Source organism: Salvelinus namaycush, chromosome 18, assembly GCF_016432855.1.
Source record: "Salvelinus namaycush isolate Seneca chromosome 18, SaNama_1.0, whole genome shotgun sequence".
Lineage (NCBI taxonomy): Eukaryota > Metazoa > Chordata > Actinopteri > Salmoniformes > Salmonidae > Salvelinus > Salvelinus namaycush.
The window spans coordinates 24,268,138-24,285,597 of record NC_052324.1 but is presented as its reverse complement, the minus strand read 5'-3'; the positions used below and the strand labels follow the sequence as shown (position 1 = coordinate 24,285,597).

Here is a 17,460-nt window from a genome sequence, read left to right as displayed (position 1 = left end):
ATTATACCTACGGAGGAGCGGGTTCTATGGAGGAACTTTGAATGTCTTTGAACTAGCTAGTTAGCTAACAAGTTTGTGTGTGAACCAGAATTAAAAACACATCTTACCTTTTTGTAGTAAATAAATCCTATGGGAAATGTGATAACTATAGTATCCCTAACTAACAATGAAAGTGAATCCATTGTTCTCTAATAAAGAATCCTGCTTGTAACATCAGGAGGCTACTGCTATGCTTCGGCTGGGAGGGGCAGGCAACCTACAGCACACACACTGGCAAAGATGTTCAGCTGGCAGGCAGACAAGAGGATCCTGATTGACAGAGGGAGGGCTTTGCATAAGCACCTTGTTGTGGTTTTTGTGGGACTGAAAAAAAATGCCCGGAACCTCAAATAACATTATTAACCGGTTCCCATGAACAGTATAGATCATTTTAGTTCCCGGTTCTGATTCTGTTCCTTGAAAAATGTCGTTATTTTACGGTTTTCAGTTCTGTTCCCTGAACCGGTTTTAACCCCTGATTTAGACATTACCATATCACATTAGTGAGATAGTGTTTACCACTCAGAGGGCCAGAGAACAACACTAATAAGATGCTAAGCCAAGCAGCAGGCTGGGAGAGAAGAGGATGATGATGTGTGTGTATGGCTGGGCAGTGGGCAGGGATGTTCTTTCACTACAGTCATCATTTTCTTGTGTGTTTTCATAACCAGTTGTGATGTTATTGAAGATCACAACACCCTTAGTTGTCTCAATTCATCATCAAATCAAATCAAATTTTATTGGTCACATACACATTGTTAGCAGATGTTAATGCGAGTTTAGCGAAATGCTTGTGCATCAAGTTCCGACATCGCAGTAATATCTAACAAGTAATCTAACAAATTCACAATACATTATACACACATACGTAAGGGATGAATAAGAATATGTTGTGACGACCCTCCCACTCTGTCTGTCAAATTCTTTCTCTTTGCTCTTGTTTTCCTTAATAGGATGTCGGTGGGCGGAGCCGGGAGGGTCGGCAGTAAAATGGGACACACCTGGGCTCGGGTGTGTCCCAGGATAAATGCACCTCTTCCCCATTCAGTGAGGAGACTCTCTCCATGCAGACACAGACAGATTTTGGTTGTGGCATTTTTGTGGCTATTTGGTTTGTTTGCGTTGGCACCTTTCAACACCGCTCATTATCACATGTAAACATGCGACCACTCACTTACACTACTGACTAAACACACCCAATTGTTAATTGTATTTACTCCAGTTAATAAATATATTTTGTTTTTCTTTATCTCCACTTTGTCTGTCTCCCTTTTTGTTACGGGCTTCGAGCCGGTTCATGACAATGTATATATGAATGAGCGATGGCCGTGTGGCATAGGCAAGATGCAGTAGATGGTATAGAGCAGTATATACATATGAGATGAGTGATGTAGGATATGTAAACATTATTAAAGTGGCGTTATTTAATGTGACTAGTGATACCTTTAATAAGTCAATTTATTAAAGTGGCCAGAGATTTGAGTCTGCATGTTGGTGGCAGCAGCCGCTTTGTTGGTGATGGCAATTTAACAGTCTGATGGCCATGAGAGAAGCTGTTTTCAGTCTCTCGGTTCCAGCTTTGATGCACCTGTACTGACCTCGCCTTCTGGATGATAGCGGGGTGAACAGGCAGTTGCTCGGGTGGTTGTTGTCCTTGATGATCTTTTTGGCCTTCCTGTGACATCGGGTGCTGTAAATGTCATGGAGGGCAGATAGTTTGCCCCCGGTGATGCACTGTGCAGACCGCACTACCCTCTGGAGAGGCTTGCGGTTAAGGGGGGTGCAGTTGCCGTACCAGATGGTGATACAGCCCGACAGCTCTCGATTGTGCATCTGTAAAAGTTTGTGTGTTTTAGGTGACAAGCCAAATTTGTCCAGCCTCCTGATGTTGAAGAGGCGCTGCTGCGCCTTCTTCACCATGCTGTCTGTGTGCCCAAATTAAACTGCCAGCTGCTCATCCCCAGAAGATAAGATATGCATATCATTAGTAGATTTGGATAGAAAACACTCTGAAGTTTCTAAAACTGTTTGAATCATGTCTGTGAGTATAACAGAACTTATTTAGCAGGCAAAACCCCGAGGACAAACCATTCAGATTTTTTTATTTTGAGGTCACTCTCTTTTCAATGGATTTTCATTGGGAATCCAGATTTCCAATTTACCTTCTTGTAGTTCCTACCGCTTCCACTGGATGTCACCAGTCTTTAGAAATTGGTTGAGGGTTTTTCCTTTGTGTAATGAAGAAGTACGGCCATTTTGAACGAGGGTCACTAGAGGCGCATGACCAGAAAGCTAGCTACAGTTTGTTTTAATCCTGTATTGAACACAGATCATCCCGTCTTCAATTTTATCGATTATTTACGTTAAAAAATACCTAAAGTTGTATTACAAAAGTAGTTTGAAATGATTTGGCAAAGTTTACAGGTAACTTTTGAGATAATTTGTAGTCACGTTTCACAAGTTGGAACCGGTGTTTTTCTGGATCAAACGCGCCAAATAAATGGACATTTTGGATATATATCGACGGAATTAATCGAACAAAAGGACCATTTGTGGTGTTTATGGGACATATTGGAGTGCCAACAACAGAAGCTCGTCAAAGGTAAGGCATGAATTATATTTTTATTTCTGCGTTTTGTGTCGCGCCTGCAGGGTTGAAATATGCTTATCTCTCTTTGTTTACTATGGTGCTAACTCAGATAATAGCATCGTTTGCTTTCGCCGAAAAGCCTATTTGAATTCTGACATGTTGGCTGGATTCACAACCAGTGTAGCTTTAATTTGGTATATTTCATGTGTGATTTAATGAAAGTTTGATTTTTATAGTAATTTATTTTAATTTGGCGCTCTGCATTTTCTCTGGCTTTTGGCCAAGTGAGACAGTAGCATCCCGCCTAAACTCAGATTTTTGGATATAAATATGAACTTTACCGAACAAAACATACATGTATTGTGTAACATGAAGTCCTATGATTGTCATCTGATGAAGATCATCAAAGGTTAGTGATTCATTTTATCTCTATTTCTGCTTTTTGTTACTCTTCTCTTTGGCTGGAAAAATGGCTGGGTTTTTCTGTGGCTATGTACTGACCTAACATAATCGCAAGATGTGCTTTCGCCGTAAATCCTTTTTGAAATCCGACATGTTGGCTGGATTCACAACAAGTGTAGCTTTAATTTGGTATCTTTCATGTGTGATTTCATTTAAGTTTGATTTTTATAGTAATTTATTTGAATTTGGCGCTCTGCATTTTTACTGACTTTTGGCCAAGAGGGACGTTAGCGTCCCACATATCCCAGAGAAGTTAACTAGTCTCTCAAAGCACTTCATGATGACAGAAGTGAGTGCAACAGGGCGATCATTTAGTTCAGTTACCTTAGCTTTCTTGGGAACAGGAAAAATGGTAGCCATCTTGAAGCATGTGGTGACAACAGACTGGGATAGGGAGTGATTGAATATGTCCATAAACACACCAGCCAGTTGGTCTGCGCATGCTCTGAGGATGCAGCTAGGGATGCCTTCTGGGCCGGCAGCCTTGCGAGGGTTAACACGTTTAAATGTTTTACTCACGTTGGCCATGGAAAAGGAGAGCCCACAAGATTTAATAGCGGGCCGTGTCAGTGGCGCTGTATTGTCCTCAAAGCGAGCAAAGAAGTTGTTTAATTTGTCTGGGAACAAGACGTCGATGTCATGTCAAGGATTTTATCAAACAACTGTGATGTTGTCTCGCTTTAGTGAGAGGGAGCTACAAAACAACACAGTGGGGACAGAAAGGACATCTCTTCACTGACTGACGTGAGAGCGAGTCAGGCATAACTGGAGGAGAGAGGAGAAAGGACAGAAGGTCCTACAGTAATTGATGCAGTCGAATAAACAGTCTTAGCTAAGTGCACTCCTCCTAATATTCGGCTGGTTCAGTGAGGGGGAAATAAAAAGCACACGGAGCTCCTCCAAATTCACAAGGGCCAAACGCTGACATCAAACCCAGTTAATCTTAAGGCTGGGATCCCGTTAACGGGATCGATATAACAACAGCCAGTGAAAGTGCAGGGCGCCAAATTCAAAACAACAGAAATCTCATAATTAAAATTCCTCAGACACATGAGTATTTTACACCATTTTAAACATAAACTTGTTGTTAATCCCACCACAGTGTCCGATTTCAAAAAGGCTTTACGACGAAAGCACAACATATCATATTTATATCCAAAAATCTCAGTTTACATTGGCGCGTTATGTTCAGTAATGTTTTGCCTCCAAAACATCCGGGGATTTTGCAGAGAGTCTTATCAATTTACAGAAATACTCATAATAAACATTGATAAAAGATACAAGTATTATACATGGAACTTCAGATAAACCTCTCCTTAATGCATCCGCTGTGTCAGATTTAAAAAAAACTTTACGGAAAAAGCACACCATGCTATAATCTGAGTACAGCGCTCAGAGCCCAAAACAACCATAAAGATATCCGCCATGTTGTGTCAACAGACAACAGATGTCTCAACAGACAACAGATGTCAGAATAGCATTATAAATATTCACTTACCTTTGATGATCTTCATCAGAATGCACTCCCAGGAATCCCAGTTCCACAATAAATTTTTGATTTGTTCCATAAAGTCCATCATTTATGTTCAAATACCTCGTTTTCGTTTTTGTTCGCGCGTTCAGTACACAATCCAAACTCACGACGCGCGGGCAGGTCCAGGCAAAAGTTCGGACGAAAAGTCATATTACAGTTCGTAGAAACATCTCAAACGAAGTATAGAATCAATCTTTTAACATAAATCTTCAATAATGTTCCAACCGGAGAATTCCTTTGTCTTCAGAAATGCAATGGAACGCAAGCTAACTCTCTCACGTGAACGCGCGTGGTCAGCTCGTGGCTCTCTGCCAGACCACTGACTCAAAGAGCCCTCATTCCCACCTCCTTCACAGTAGAAGCATCAAACAAGGTTCTAAAGACTGTTGACATCTAGTGGAAGCCTTAGGAAGTGCAATATGACCAATATCCCACTGTATATTCGATAGGCAAAGAGTTGAAAACCTACAAACCTCAGATTTCCCACTTCCTGGTTGGATTTCATCTCAGGTTTTTGCCTGCCATATGAGTTATGTTATACTCACAGACCTCATTCAAACCGTTTTAGAAACTTCAGAGTGTTTTCTATCCAAATCTATTGATAATATGCATATATTAGCAACTGGGCATGAGTAGCAGGCAGTTTACTCTGGGCACCTTATTCATCCAAGCTACTCAATACTGCCCCCAGCCATAAGAAGTTAATCTCTTACATACAGACATGATAGTTAGAGCCTTACTCTAAGGACACATCCCAAATTGCAGAGCCCTGGGCCCAGTTCATAAGATATTTCGTAAGTGCAATTCCTCAACAATTTCTTAAGATTTAATGATTTTCTTACGAACTCCTCAAATATCTTCTTACGTTTCTTCTTAAGATTAAGATGTGTTTGTTGCTAGGCAACCAATTTAGCTAACTATCTAGCTAGCAATGGCAATCATGTTAGCAAATTTCCAACTGAGATTGCTGTTCTAAAACATGTTATTGGGTTTAAAATAAATACTGAAACTTTCAGATGAAGTTTGTGAGTGAATTCAACATGTTCAATTGTTTTCATGAGCTTTTTCTTTCATGAGCCTTTTCTCTAAACCCTGAGGGTTTAACAATCTTGAGATTTAAGAACATTTCTAAGAACTTTATTTTGAAGATTCTAATTTCTTCTTAACTTTAAGGAGAAACATAAGAAATAGCACAAGATCATTTCCAATAACCTTTTTGAGGAATAGCAATTTGCTTAACTTTCTTCTTAAGTCTATAGTTAAGGAAAACATGGCAGTTAAGAAGACATTTATTCTTGTGAATCCGGCTCCTGGTCAAAAGTAGTGTACTATAAAGGGAATAGGGTGCCATTTGGAAAAATGTTCCTCTTTTGACCCCAGGGTGTTACTGTGAAAAATCTGTTGACTGTATTTGACCCTTCTACATCAAGCAGAAAGCTCTCTATTCAAGTTCCTTTAAAAAGCAGCATTATCAGAGGGTCTTTGAAGGCTTTTATAACGACCCCCTCACTTCTCCTTCATATCAAAGCAGCTATACGGAAAACTACACACACGTACACGTACATAAACACTTTTATATCCAGATGGCTGCTTTGTTGAGGCTTCCTTCCCCACTACAATTACCACAGTATGAAAGAAGTGCGTGTTAGCAGCTGCACACGCATGTGTTCGCGCACGTGTGTGTGTCCGTGTGTGAGTACCTACGTATGCGTGTGTGTGTCCGTGTGTGAGTGCCTACGTATGCGTGTGTGTGCGTGTTATCAGGGAGGAAAGAACTAAGTTACCACATGGCCTATAATATCATCAGTTTACACTGGTGCCGAGGACATATTCAGTTGGAGATAAAACACAAAGGCTCTCATCAAACCCCATTCCCATCTGGAGCACCTTCTTTTATAAGCACTGGATTCCACAGGTGCTTTGGAGCTGCAATGGGAGAGCCTGATAACCCCCAAAAAATAAAACATTTGTCACATGCTTCGTAAACAACAACAGGTGTAGACTTAGTTTTTCCTGACATTTAATCCGAGTAAAAATTCTCTGTCTTAGGTCAGTTAGGATCACCTCTTTATTTTAAGAATGTGAAATGTCAGAATAATAGTAATAATAGTCAGAATAATATTAGAGAGAATTATTTATTTCAGCTTTTGTTTCTTTCATCACATTCCCAGTGGGTTAGAAGTTTACATACACTCAATTAGTATTTGGTAGCATTGCCTTTAAATTGTTTAACTTGGGTCAAACATTTCGTGTAGCCTTCCACAACCTTCCCACAATAAGTTGGGTGAATTTTGGCCCATTCCTCCTGGCAGAGCTGGTGTAACTGAGTCAGGTTTGTAGGCCTCCTTGCTCGCACACGCTTTTTCAGTTCTGCCCACACATTTTCTATCGGATGAGGTCAGTGCTTTGTGATGGCCACTCCAATACCTTGACTTTGTTGTCCTTAAGTCATTTTGCCACAACTTTGGAAGTATGCTTGGGGTCATTGTCATTTGGAAGACCCATTTACGACCAAGCTTTAACTTCTTGACTGATGTCTTGAGATGTTGCTTCAATATATCCACATAATTTTCCTTCCTCATGACGCCATCTATTTTGTGAAGTGCACCAGTCCCTCCTGCAGCAAAGCACCCCCACAACATGATGCTGCCACCCCCGTGCTTCATGGTTGGGATGGTGTTCTTGAGCTTGCAAGCCTCCCCCTTTTTCCTCCAAACATAACGATGGTCAATATGACCAAACAGTTCTATTTTTGTTTCATCAGACCAGAGGACATTTCTCCAAAAAGTACGATCTTTGTCCCCATGTGCAGTTGCAAACCGTAGTCTGGCTTTTTTATGGCGGTTTTGGAGCAGTGGCTTCTTCCTGGCTGAGCGGCCTTTCAGGATATGTCAATATAGGACTCGGTTTACTGTGGATATAGATACTTTTTGTACCTGTTTCCTCCAGCATCTTCACAGGGTCCTTTGCTGTTGTTCTGGGATTGATTTGCACTTTTTTTTAAGCACCAAAGTACGTTCATCTCTAGGAGACAGAACGAGTCTCCTTCCTGAGCGGTATGGCGGCTGCATGTTTATACTTGTATACTATTGTTTGTACAGATGAACGTGGTACCTTCAGGTGTTTGGAAATTGCTCCCAAGGATGAACCAGACTTGTGGTGGTCTACAATTTATTTTCTGAGGTCTTTGCTGATTTCTTTTGATTTTCCCATGATGACAAGCAAAGAGGCACTGACTTTGAAGGTAGGCCTTGAAATACATCTACAGGTACACCTCCAATTGACTCAAATTATGTCAATTAGCCTATCAGAAGCTTCTAAAGCCATTACATCATTTTCTGGAATTTTCCAAGCTGTTTAAAGGCACGTTCAACTCAGTGTATGTAAACTTCTGACCCACTGGAATTGTGATACAGTGAATTATAAGTGAAATAATTTGTCTGTAAACAATTGTTGGAAAAATTACTTGTGTCATGCACAAAGTAAATGTCCTAACCGACTTGTCAAAACTATAGTTTGTTAACAAGAAATTTGTGGAGTGGTTGAAAAACAAGTTTTAATGACTCCAACCTAAGTGTATGTAAACTTCTGACTTCAACTGTACATATAGGTAGGGGTAAAGTGACTAGAATAGATAGATAATAAACGGTAGCAGACGCATATGTGATGAGTAAAAGCAGGTCAATGCAGATAGCATAACTGGAGGAGAAAGAAGAGAGGGGGAGGAGGGGTAGGGAGGGAGTTAGGGAGGGAGGTGGGAGATAGGTAGGTAGGTGTGGGGAGGGAGGGAGATAGGTAGGTAAGGACAGAGGAAGATGGGGATTTATTAGGATCCCCTTTAGCTGATGCCAATGGCAACAGCTAGTCTTACTGGGGTCTGACATATAACAGACAAAATACTTTACAATTTACATACATTTAAAAACATGAAAATGTAGTGTGTGTGCGTGCATCTATCAGTTAGACATACATGTCAGTACATTCACACAAGTAGGTCACATGGTGGAGAGGCATTGTGAGAGAGAGCAGCAAACTGTTAGTACATAGATGTGGTCGGAATATATCTCCCTGTGCCAAACTCTGACTCAAATGGCCTAGCAGTACAAGCTGCCCTCGTGCCATCAGTACTGGCATCATTCAGTCTGGGCAGGGAGGAACTTCCAACACAGAGAGTGAATCATTGCACAGCGCTGCCCCGGTACATACAGAAAGAGAAACAACACTAACAGGACCACAATAGAATAATAAGCCTTCGGAATATGCATTCAAATGATCAAATCAACTGATGAATCAACCGCAATAGACCAACAGCACACAGCACTCAGGTCTCCCTTGTAAAATAGGTCTTCTGACCTCAATGGGACTTCCTGAATAAATAAAGGTGAAATAAAACAGACCTGTTTGTTCTTCTTGGAGTAGGTTTTCTTCAGCAGCCTGTCGTTCATCCTCTCCTGCTCTCTCTGGGCGTGGTTGATGAAGCCGTTCTCCAGGGGGTCTAGGGACAGGGGCATGACATTCTCCTCCTCCTCATTCTCCTCCTTCTGTCTCTTCACCACCGTCTCCTGCTGCTGTTTCTCCTCTCTCCACCTCTCCTTCTCCTTCTTCTTCTCCTCTCTCCACCTCTCCTTCTCCTTCTTCTTATCCACCTGAGACTTCAGGGCCCCAGTCTTCTTCTAGAAGAGGAGAAAAGGTGAGAGAGGAGAAAATAAATAGAAAGGAGAAAAGAGAGAGAAAAAAAGAGGAGAAAAGAGAGGAGAAAAGCAGGATATTAGTGTCAGGATAAATATGATGTGGGGGTTGATGTTGGGGAACAGCCAAGTGCACAGTAACCATGTTGGATTATTCAAAGCAGAAAGACTATGTACAAAAACAGAGTCAGTCGTAGACTGTCAAGACATGTTTAATCCAGTCAACAGAAGCACAATACCTTCCAGAAGTCGCTAATCATATTAAGGGTTTGTCTTTAATAAGCTTATGATGATAGGAACATGTTCTTGACTACACAGTAAATACAACAGTAATATACAGTAGAGTCTAGAGGTCGACCTCTAGTAGAGTCTGGTGCATATTGTACAATCTGGTCAAATGTTTCCCTTGTTTGGCTTAATCACAGTCTGATAGCTACTGTCAGAGCCATACATTTAGATCAAAATATTAAATATATGGCTCTGGCTACTGTTACATCATGACCAGGCTACTTTCTCCTTCTGGTTGTCTGATTGACTAAACTCTGGCTAATGTATAACCATATTATTTATTGAACCTTTACTTAATCAGGAAAGAGCTTTGAGGTTAGCACCCTCTTCTGCGAGGGCGGCCTGCAAATAACCAGGGGATAACGTTGCAGCCAGAAAACTGATAACTATGGCTACAGTTACATCATGGCATAGCTATTGGTAAACAAACAAAGTCTTCGAAGCGATGACGAAGGCTGTGAGGCTGATATGTAAACTGAATAATTCACAGAAGAGGGTAGGGGAAAGACTGTTTGACTGGCGTTGGAGACACACCACTGCTTGAAGCCACACACAGGGCCCTGCACAGGGCTGTAGGTTCACAAAGCAACATCTGTTCTCCGCTGCATGGCTCTACTGGCTACATTACAGACACCCCTATCGTGATGAGTAGTGAAGTGAGGGAAAAAGACAGAGAGAGAGAGAGAGAGAGAGAGAGAGGGAGAGAGAGAGAGAGAGAGAAAGAGAGAGAGAGAGACAGAGAGAGAGGGAGAGAGAGAGAGAGGGAGAGAGAGAGAGCGCAACTCCATCTGAATAGTAAAATAATTGGCTCTGGGGGCGCAGCAGATGGCTATCACATTAGCGCTAACACAACAACACTGATACATTTACAAAGGTGCATAAGCAAAGCCTTCCGTATATACTGACATCCAGGCCCTGAAAGGTGCTCTTCACCTCCTCTAAGGCAGCACATTAATGTCTTATGAGGCCAGATAGACAGCCAAACCGGGCTACTTGTCATGACATTCATTATCCTGACAGCCATATTTGAAATGCTTTGCCGTGACAAAGCAAGACAAACTGACAACAAAGGACATCTTATGAACTTCTTATTTTTTTTCTTAATAAGCTTCGTTTTACTTAATAAGTGTTTTGTGAATCTGGGCCCTGGTGTGCAATTCCTCAACAATATCTTAAGATTTAATGATTTTCTTGCGAACTTGTCAAATATCTTCTTACAAATCTTCCAGGCAACTGTTTTAGCTAGCTCTCTAGCTAGCAATGGCAATCATGTTAGCATATTTCTTACTGAGATTACTGTACTAAAACATTTTCTTGGGTTTAAAATAATCAATACTGAAACTTTCACATGATGTTTGTGAGTGAAACTTTTTTTGTTCAATTGCTTTCATGAGCTTTTTCTCTCATTGCCCTGAAGTTAAGACAAGAGTTTAGTTATCTTAGAATTATTTTCAAGAATCTAATTTATTCTTAACTTTTTGCTTAAGGAGAAACATAAGAAATAAAATTTACAATAACCTTTTTGAGGAAAGCAACTTTCCTTAACTTTCTTCTTGAGTCTATAGTTAAGGAAAAAATGGCAATTAAGAAGAAATTTCTTCTTAAGAAGGTTTTGGGAATCTAGGCCGAGGGTCCGGATTCATAAAACATTACTTACGTAAAAACATAAGAAGTTTCTTAAGGGAAAAAATAAGAAGTTCAGAAGATAGTTCGTAATTGCAATTCCTCAAAATGTTCTTAGGAATTCATAGTTTTCTTAGGAACTTCGTAAATATCTTCTTATGTGGCATTGACATTAGTGATGTGTTTGAAACCAATAAATAAGCCTATATGACAGGGATGATAGGATTTGTCCCACTATAATAAAGTGTTGATATTTCCATTTGATTACATTTATTTATCTGCTTTATGTCTCAATATGTTTTTTTTTTGTTGGCTTGTGAACCCTTTATGCACAAAAACAAACTTTATTTTTTCACATATTATAGCCATCAGACTAGCTATATCAAAATCAAAAATGGATAACCAAGGAAAGCGCAATAAACACTACAGTAAACAAGAGCTTGAAGTGATGGTGGAGGAAATAGCAGCCAGGAAAAGGTTGCTGTTGGGGAGACTCTAAACTGCGGAGTCACTGCAGAGACCAAAAAGAGAGGATGGGCGAGAGTGGCCAAGTCTGCCTCTGCCATCAGTGGGTATGGCAAGGGACAGTGATGCCACCGTAAAAAATAGTGGTCTGACATCAAGTCGGATGCTAAGAAGAAGGGAGCTGAGAGACCATTCATGTGGACCAGCTGGACGAGAAGGTGTTGTCCATGATAGGAGAGATGGTGATAGAGGGACTGTGCGACCGGTAAGTTTAGTAGCTACATTAGCTAGCTAACGCGTAACGACATTATAGCCAACATAGCTAACAACACTAACGTTAGCTAAGTTAGCCAAGTTCTTCTTTGCAAATTTACGAGCTAACGCGAGCTATTTAACACTTCTAGAATATTGTAATATATTGTTAATTAATAGCTAGCTAGACAATGTGTGTTTAATTAGTTTTCTTGCTATATTTAAATGTCCGGTAGCCAAATGGCAGTGGTGCAAGAAAATGTTTATGGTTACAAAAGTATCCATTTGTCACAAGACCAGGGTTTAGCTGTCCTAAACTTAAGTACATTTCCAAGAAGAAACATTATTTTCCAAGAATCCTATTTCTTCTTAACTTTTTTCTTAGGAAGAAAAATAGGGGGGAAAAGTAAGAACATTTCCAATAACTTTATTGAGGAATAGCAACTTTGCTTTATTTTCTTTTTAAGTCTATAGTTAAGGAAAAAATGGCAGTTAAGAAGGTTTTGTGAATCCGGCCCCAGGTGTTTTCCCTCTTTAAGTGTTCTGAACCTTCACACGCCACCCATCAATATTCATCATCTGAAAGAGGAGATTGGCAGTTCAAAGTCATCAATTTGCATGCGAGACCCCACCTCCTGGGTTATTATTAATATAGGCATGTCTAGTAAACACACTTGGTGGTTGAGCTATGGGATCAATTAGAATTACACAGAACTGTGGAATCTCATTGATATTCTGTCTTGTGGTCCTGATTTGTGTGTGTGTGTTAACATTCTAAAGTTCACACTGTAACCTCCATGATTGCCTACTGTAAATAATAACTTCTGCTTGGAAGACTCAACCAGCTTCCAACCTGGGAAACATACACATGCAGGTGCACACAAACACACAAACACGCACACACACACACACACACACAGGGAGAGGGAATGGATTGGAATGGGAAATGGCTCTGCTATTCTGCACATACAGGCACAGTAACCGGAGAGACAGCTAGACTTTCCTGACCCTGGCGCGTTGCCGTGGCAACAGCATGTGGGGAGAGCGAGCTTTGTTGCCTTTCCAGATTGCACTAGGAGGGAGAGAAAGGGAGGGTGAGGAGAGGGGTAAGGGAGGGTGGGAAAGGCCTGTATAAAACCCACACAGTCGTCCCAGGCAGGCAGCTACAGTATGGTAAACAGCCTGCGTCTGATCATGGAGCAGGGGCATGCCCTGGGTTGTGGAAGCACACTGCAGCAGGCCCCCATCAGGAAGGTAGTACAGCTATTCAGCATCCTCTACCCCTGGTCTGGTTGTTTCCTGGGGTGCTTTTCACAGGACATGCATAAACCACGAGGCACAGGACGGAAAGCGGGGACGTTCTCAAACGGAGTCCTCAGCCTCTGTGAGACAACGAATGAGAGAGATAGAGAGTAGAAGAGCAAGAGAGAGAGTAGGATATAGAAAGTCAGAGAGAAAGAGAGAGAAGGGAGAGGTAGCAAGAGAGAGAAAGAGAAAGAGAGAGAGAGAATGAATAGGTAGCAAGAGCGCAAGAGAGGGGGCCGCCTGCCTGTGGTGTCTAATGCACATCATCACATTTCACTGGCACTTCTCTCTCCATCCGCAGTAATTATTTAGGAGACACAAAGAGCTCAGCTGGGGATCACTTTTTCTAAATTAGAGGCAACAGAGGTTACAGGGGCATTTTTAAACAATGAGATACACTATGCCACCCATGGTGTGCTGACTTACAGAACCACACTACTTAGACAACAGTTATCCTGCAGTTGTTTCTAATGGCATCTGAATGGATTTGTAGAATGATGTAACCTGTTTCTGCTGTTTGTGTTTCAGTCATCTATTGTTAAATATGTTCATTGTGTTTTAATTAATCCCTTGGGAGGGAGTCTGTGAGCTTGAATACTTGATCAAAGCTCTGACGGTTTATTGAAGTAAATCCATCATTTCTCTCAATGGCAATGTCTATAAACAGACTATAAAAACATCATAGCACTGATCAAAATTGTGTGTGTGTGTGTGTGTGTGTGTGTGTGTGTGTGTGTGTGTGTGTGTGTGTGTGTGTAGGCAGGGAGTCATTCTCTCATAACCCACTGAGAGTAAACTATGGACTACTTCTGCGTGGTCCCAATGGTTTTCCTGTCACAACTCAATGATAGCACCACCTCTCTGTGCCACATTCATACAGTTGGGTAACTTCTCTCCACTACAGCTGAGCAGCTTCTCACTACACTGATGGAACTGGGGCCCCCAGACCCCACAGGGGCCCCACCTGCAAAAGTACACCACACACACTCCTGCCACACACAAATATAAACCAACACACACTAACTCCTGTCACACACCCACACACAGAAACAGACATGGGTTATTCTATAAATAATGGGTCCAATGTGTGACATTGGGATCAACAAAAATTATTTTTATGCAGTTCCACATGTGTACTCAGAGGAATAAAAGTAAATATATGAAAATTGTCCCATACCTCCAGCTATACAACAACATAGGACTAGGACTATAAACCTTTTAGCAGGATTTATCCAGACATTGGCATGTCAAATTCAAGGACTTTCAGGGACTTTTTCAAGCACTTAATTGTAACTTTCAAAGGACCTTAATGTTATACAATTGTATAATTTATATAATTGTACATATAGGGCCAAATATAGACCCCCCCCCAAAGCAAAAGACATGTCTTCACCAGCGTAACGTAGGTGACAGTAAAATATTCTTGACATTCCTTGCAAACACCTTTTCTCGAGCACTTGGGCTGTTGTTGCATCACATGCGCTATCACAACAGCTGTTCGTCACTTGACAATCATTCATAAAATTCCTTCCTGGATGAAATGATGATGTGTCAAAATATCACAGCGTAACAAAACAGCTGGACATTAAATGCGCATCCAACAAGTATTATGCATAATTATTGAAGAAGCACGTTTTACAGTATCAATTTATGTTTTAAGTATCAAGGTAAGGTGACTCATTCAGTTAGAAGCATTTGATTTTGCAATCGCATAAATCATTTGGGATTTGTGTGCTCATGAAAACTGTTTTCACCCCGTAACATAAGGAGACACGGAACGTTACGTACTTACACTGCATTTCTGAGATCTCCATACAAAAAACTATCCGTTACCTAGATCCAGGATTCTTACAGGGTTTAAGTTCAATCTAATTTAACTGATTAATGCTTACTATATGATACACTACATGACCAAAAGTATTTGGACACCTGCTTGTCGAACATCTAATTCCAAAATCATGGGCATTAATATGGAGTTGGTCCCCCCTTTGCTGCTATAACATCCTCCACTCTTCTGGGAAGGCTTCCACTAGATGTTGGAACATTGCTGCGGAGAGTTGCTTCCATTCAGCCACAAGAGCATTAGTGAGGTTGGGTACTGATGTTGGGCGATTAGGCCAGGCTCACAGTTGGCTTTCCAATTCATCCCAAAGGTGTTCAATGGGGTTGAGGTCAGGGTTCTGTGCAGGCCAGTCAAGTTCTTCCACACTGATCTCGTCAAACCATTTCTGTATGGACCTCGCTTTGTGCACGGGGGCATTGTCATGCTGAAACAGGAAAAAGCCTTCCCCAAACTGTTGTCACAAAGTTAGAAGCACAGAATTGTCTAGAATGTCATGGTATGCTGTAGCGTTATGATTTCCCTTCACTGGAACTCATGGGCCTAAACCGAACCCATGAAAAACAGCCCCAGACCATTATTCCTCCTCCACCAAACGTTACAGTTGGCACTGGGGCATTGGGGCAGTTAGTGTTATCCTGGCATCAGTCAAATCTAGATTCGTCTGTCGGACTGCCGGATGGTGAACTTTGATTCATCACTCCAGAGAACGCATTTCCACTGCTCTAGAGTCCAATGGTGGCAAGCTTTATACCATTCCAGCTGATGCTTGGCATTGCACATGGTGATCTTAGGCTTGTGTGCGGCTGCTCGACCATGGAAACCCATTTCATGAAGCTCCCGATGAACAGTTGCTCCAGAGGCAGTTTGGAACTTGGTAGTGAGTGTTGCAACCGAAGACAGACGATTTTTACGCGCTACGCACTTCAGTCCTCGGCCGTCTAGTTCTGTGAGCTTGTGTTGCGCTACCACTTCGCAATAACAGCAGGGCAGAAATTTAGCATCCTATGATGGTACCACGTTGAAAGTCACTAAGCTCTTCAGCGAGGCCATTCTACTGACAATGTTTGTCTATGGAGATGTTATACACCTGTCAGCAACGGGTGTGCCTGAAATAGCCGAATCTACTCATTTGAAGGGGTGTCCACAAAGTTTTGTATATATATTGTATAACAAGAACTTGCACAACCATAAATACAAAGACAGAAAAGTCATGTTTTATGTCACACGGTTTTGGACAAATCTGTCAAGAAACCAAAAAATTAAATAGGTTTTAAATCAACTGGTGAATTTTGTTGAATATAGCTAGGATCCCCCTTATGTCGTAATGTAATGTCATGAGAGAAAAAAAATGAATATTATCAATGACTTATAGCTGTAGCAAGTTGTCCAGTGTAGGAAATCCTCACTGGTACACTAGTTTATCGAAAGACACACAAATGAGACTTGTTTCAGTAAACTAGGCGTATGTCGCGCGTCACCACTTCACAGTATAGGCATTTGAACATAAACATAATTTGTTTTCAAAATGCGTTTTTGGGCAGAAATGCCTTCTGGAACATGTGAACTATCATGTGCCTTAACTTCTCTAGGATAGGGGGCAGCATTTTCACGTTTGGATGAAAAGCATACCCAAATTCAACTGCCAGCTACTCATCCCCAGAAGATAAGATAAGCATATTATATGCATATGCATATTAATAGATTTGGATAGAAAACACTCTGAAGTTTCTAAAACTGTTTGAATCATGTCTGTGAGTATAACAGAACTTATTTAGCAGGTGAAACCCCGAGGACAAACCATTCAGATTTTTTTTTTTTTGAGGTCACTCTCTTTTCAATGAGTTTTCATTGGGAATCCAGGTTTCTCTGGGACCTTCTTGAAGTTCCTACCGCTTCCACTGGATGTCAACAGTCTTTAGAAATTGGTTGAGGGTTTTTTCTTTGTGTAATGAAGAAGTACGGCCATCTTGAACGAGGGTCACTTGTTGTGTACTGTTTGTTAGAGGCGCATGACCAGAAAGCTAGCTACAGTTTGTTTTAATCCTGTATTGAACACAACGTCTTCAATTTTATCGATTATTTACGTTAAAAAAATACCTAAAGTTGAATTACAAAAGTAGTTTGAAATGTTTTGGCAAAGTTTACAGTTAACCTTTGAGATATTTTGTAGTCACGTTGCTCAAGTTGGAACCGGTGTTTTTCTGGATCAAACTCGCCAAATAAATTGACATTTTGGATATATATCGACGGAATTAATCGAACAAAAGGACCATTTGTGATGTTTATGGGACATATTGGAGTGCCAACAACAGAAGCTCATCAAAGGTAAGGCATGAATTATATTTTTATTTCTGCGTTTTGTGTCGCGCCT

The 17,460-nt window shown here is 41.0% G+C and overlaps 1 protein-coding gene across 5 annotated transcripts in view; it reads right to left on the bottom strand.

Annotated features, from left to right (window-relative positions):
* The window catches only part of LOC120063255 (autism susceptibility gene 2 protein-like), a 462,402-nt gene that overhangs the window by 337,222 nt on the left and 107,720 nt on the right, over positions 1–17,460 (bottom strand). For all 5 annotated transcript variants that reach the window (XM_039013504.1, XM_039013509.1, XM_039013505.1 and 2 more), the window contains exon 2: positions 9,023–9,298. In XM_039013504.1, the coding sequence (XP_038869432.1) occupies positions 9,023–9,298 (276 nt within the window). The remainder of the gene's footprint in view (positions 1–9,022; positions 9,299–17,460) is intronic.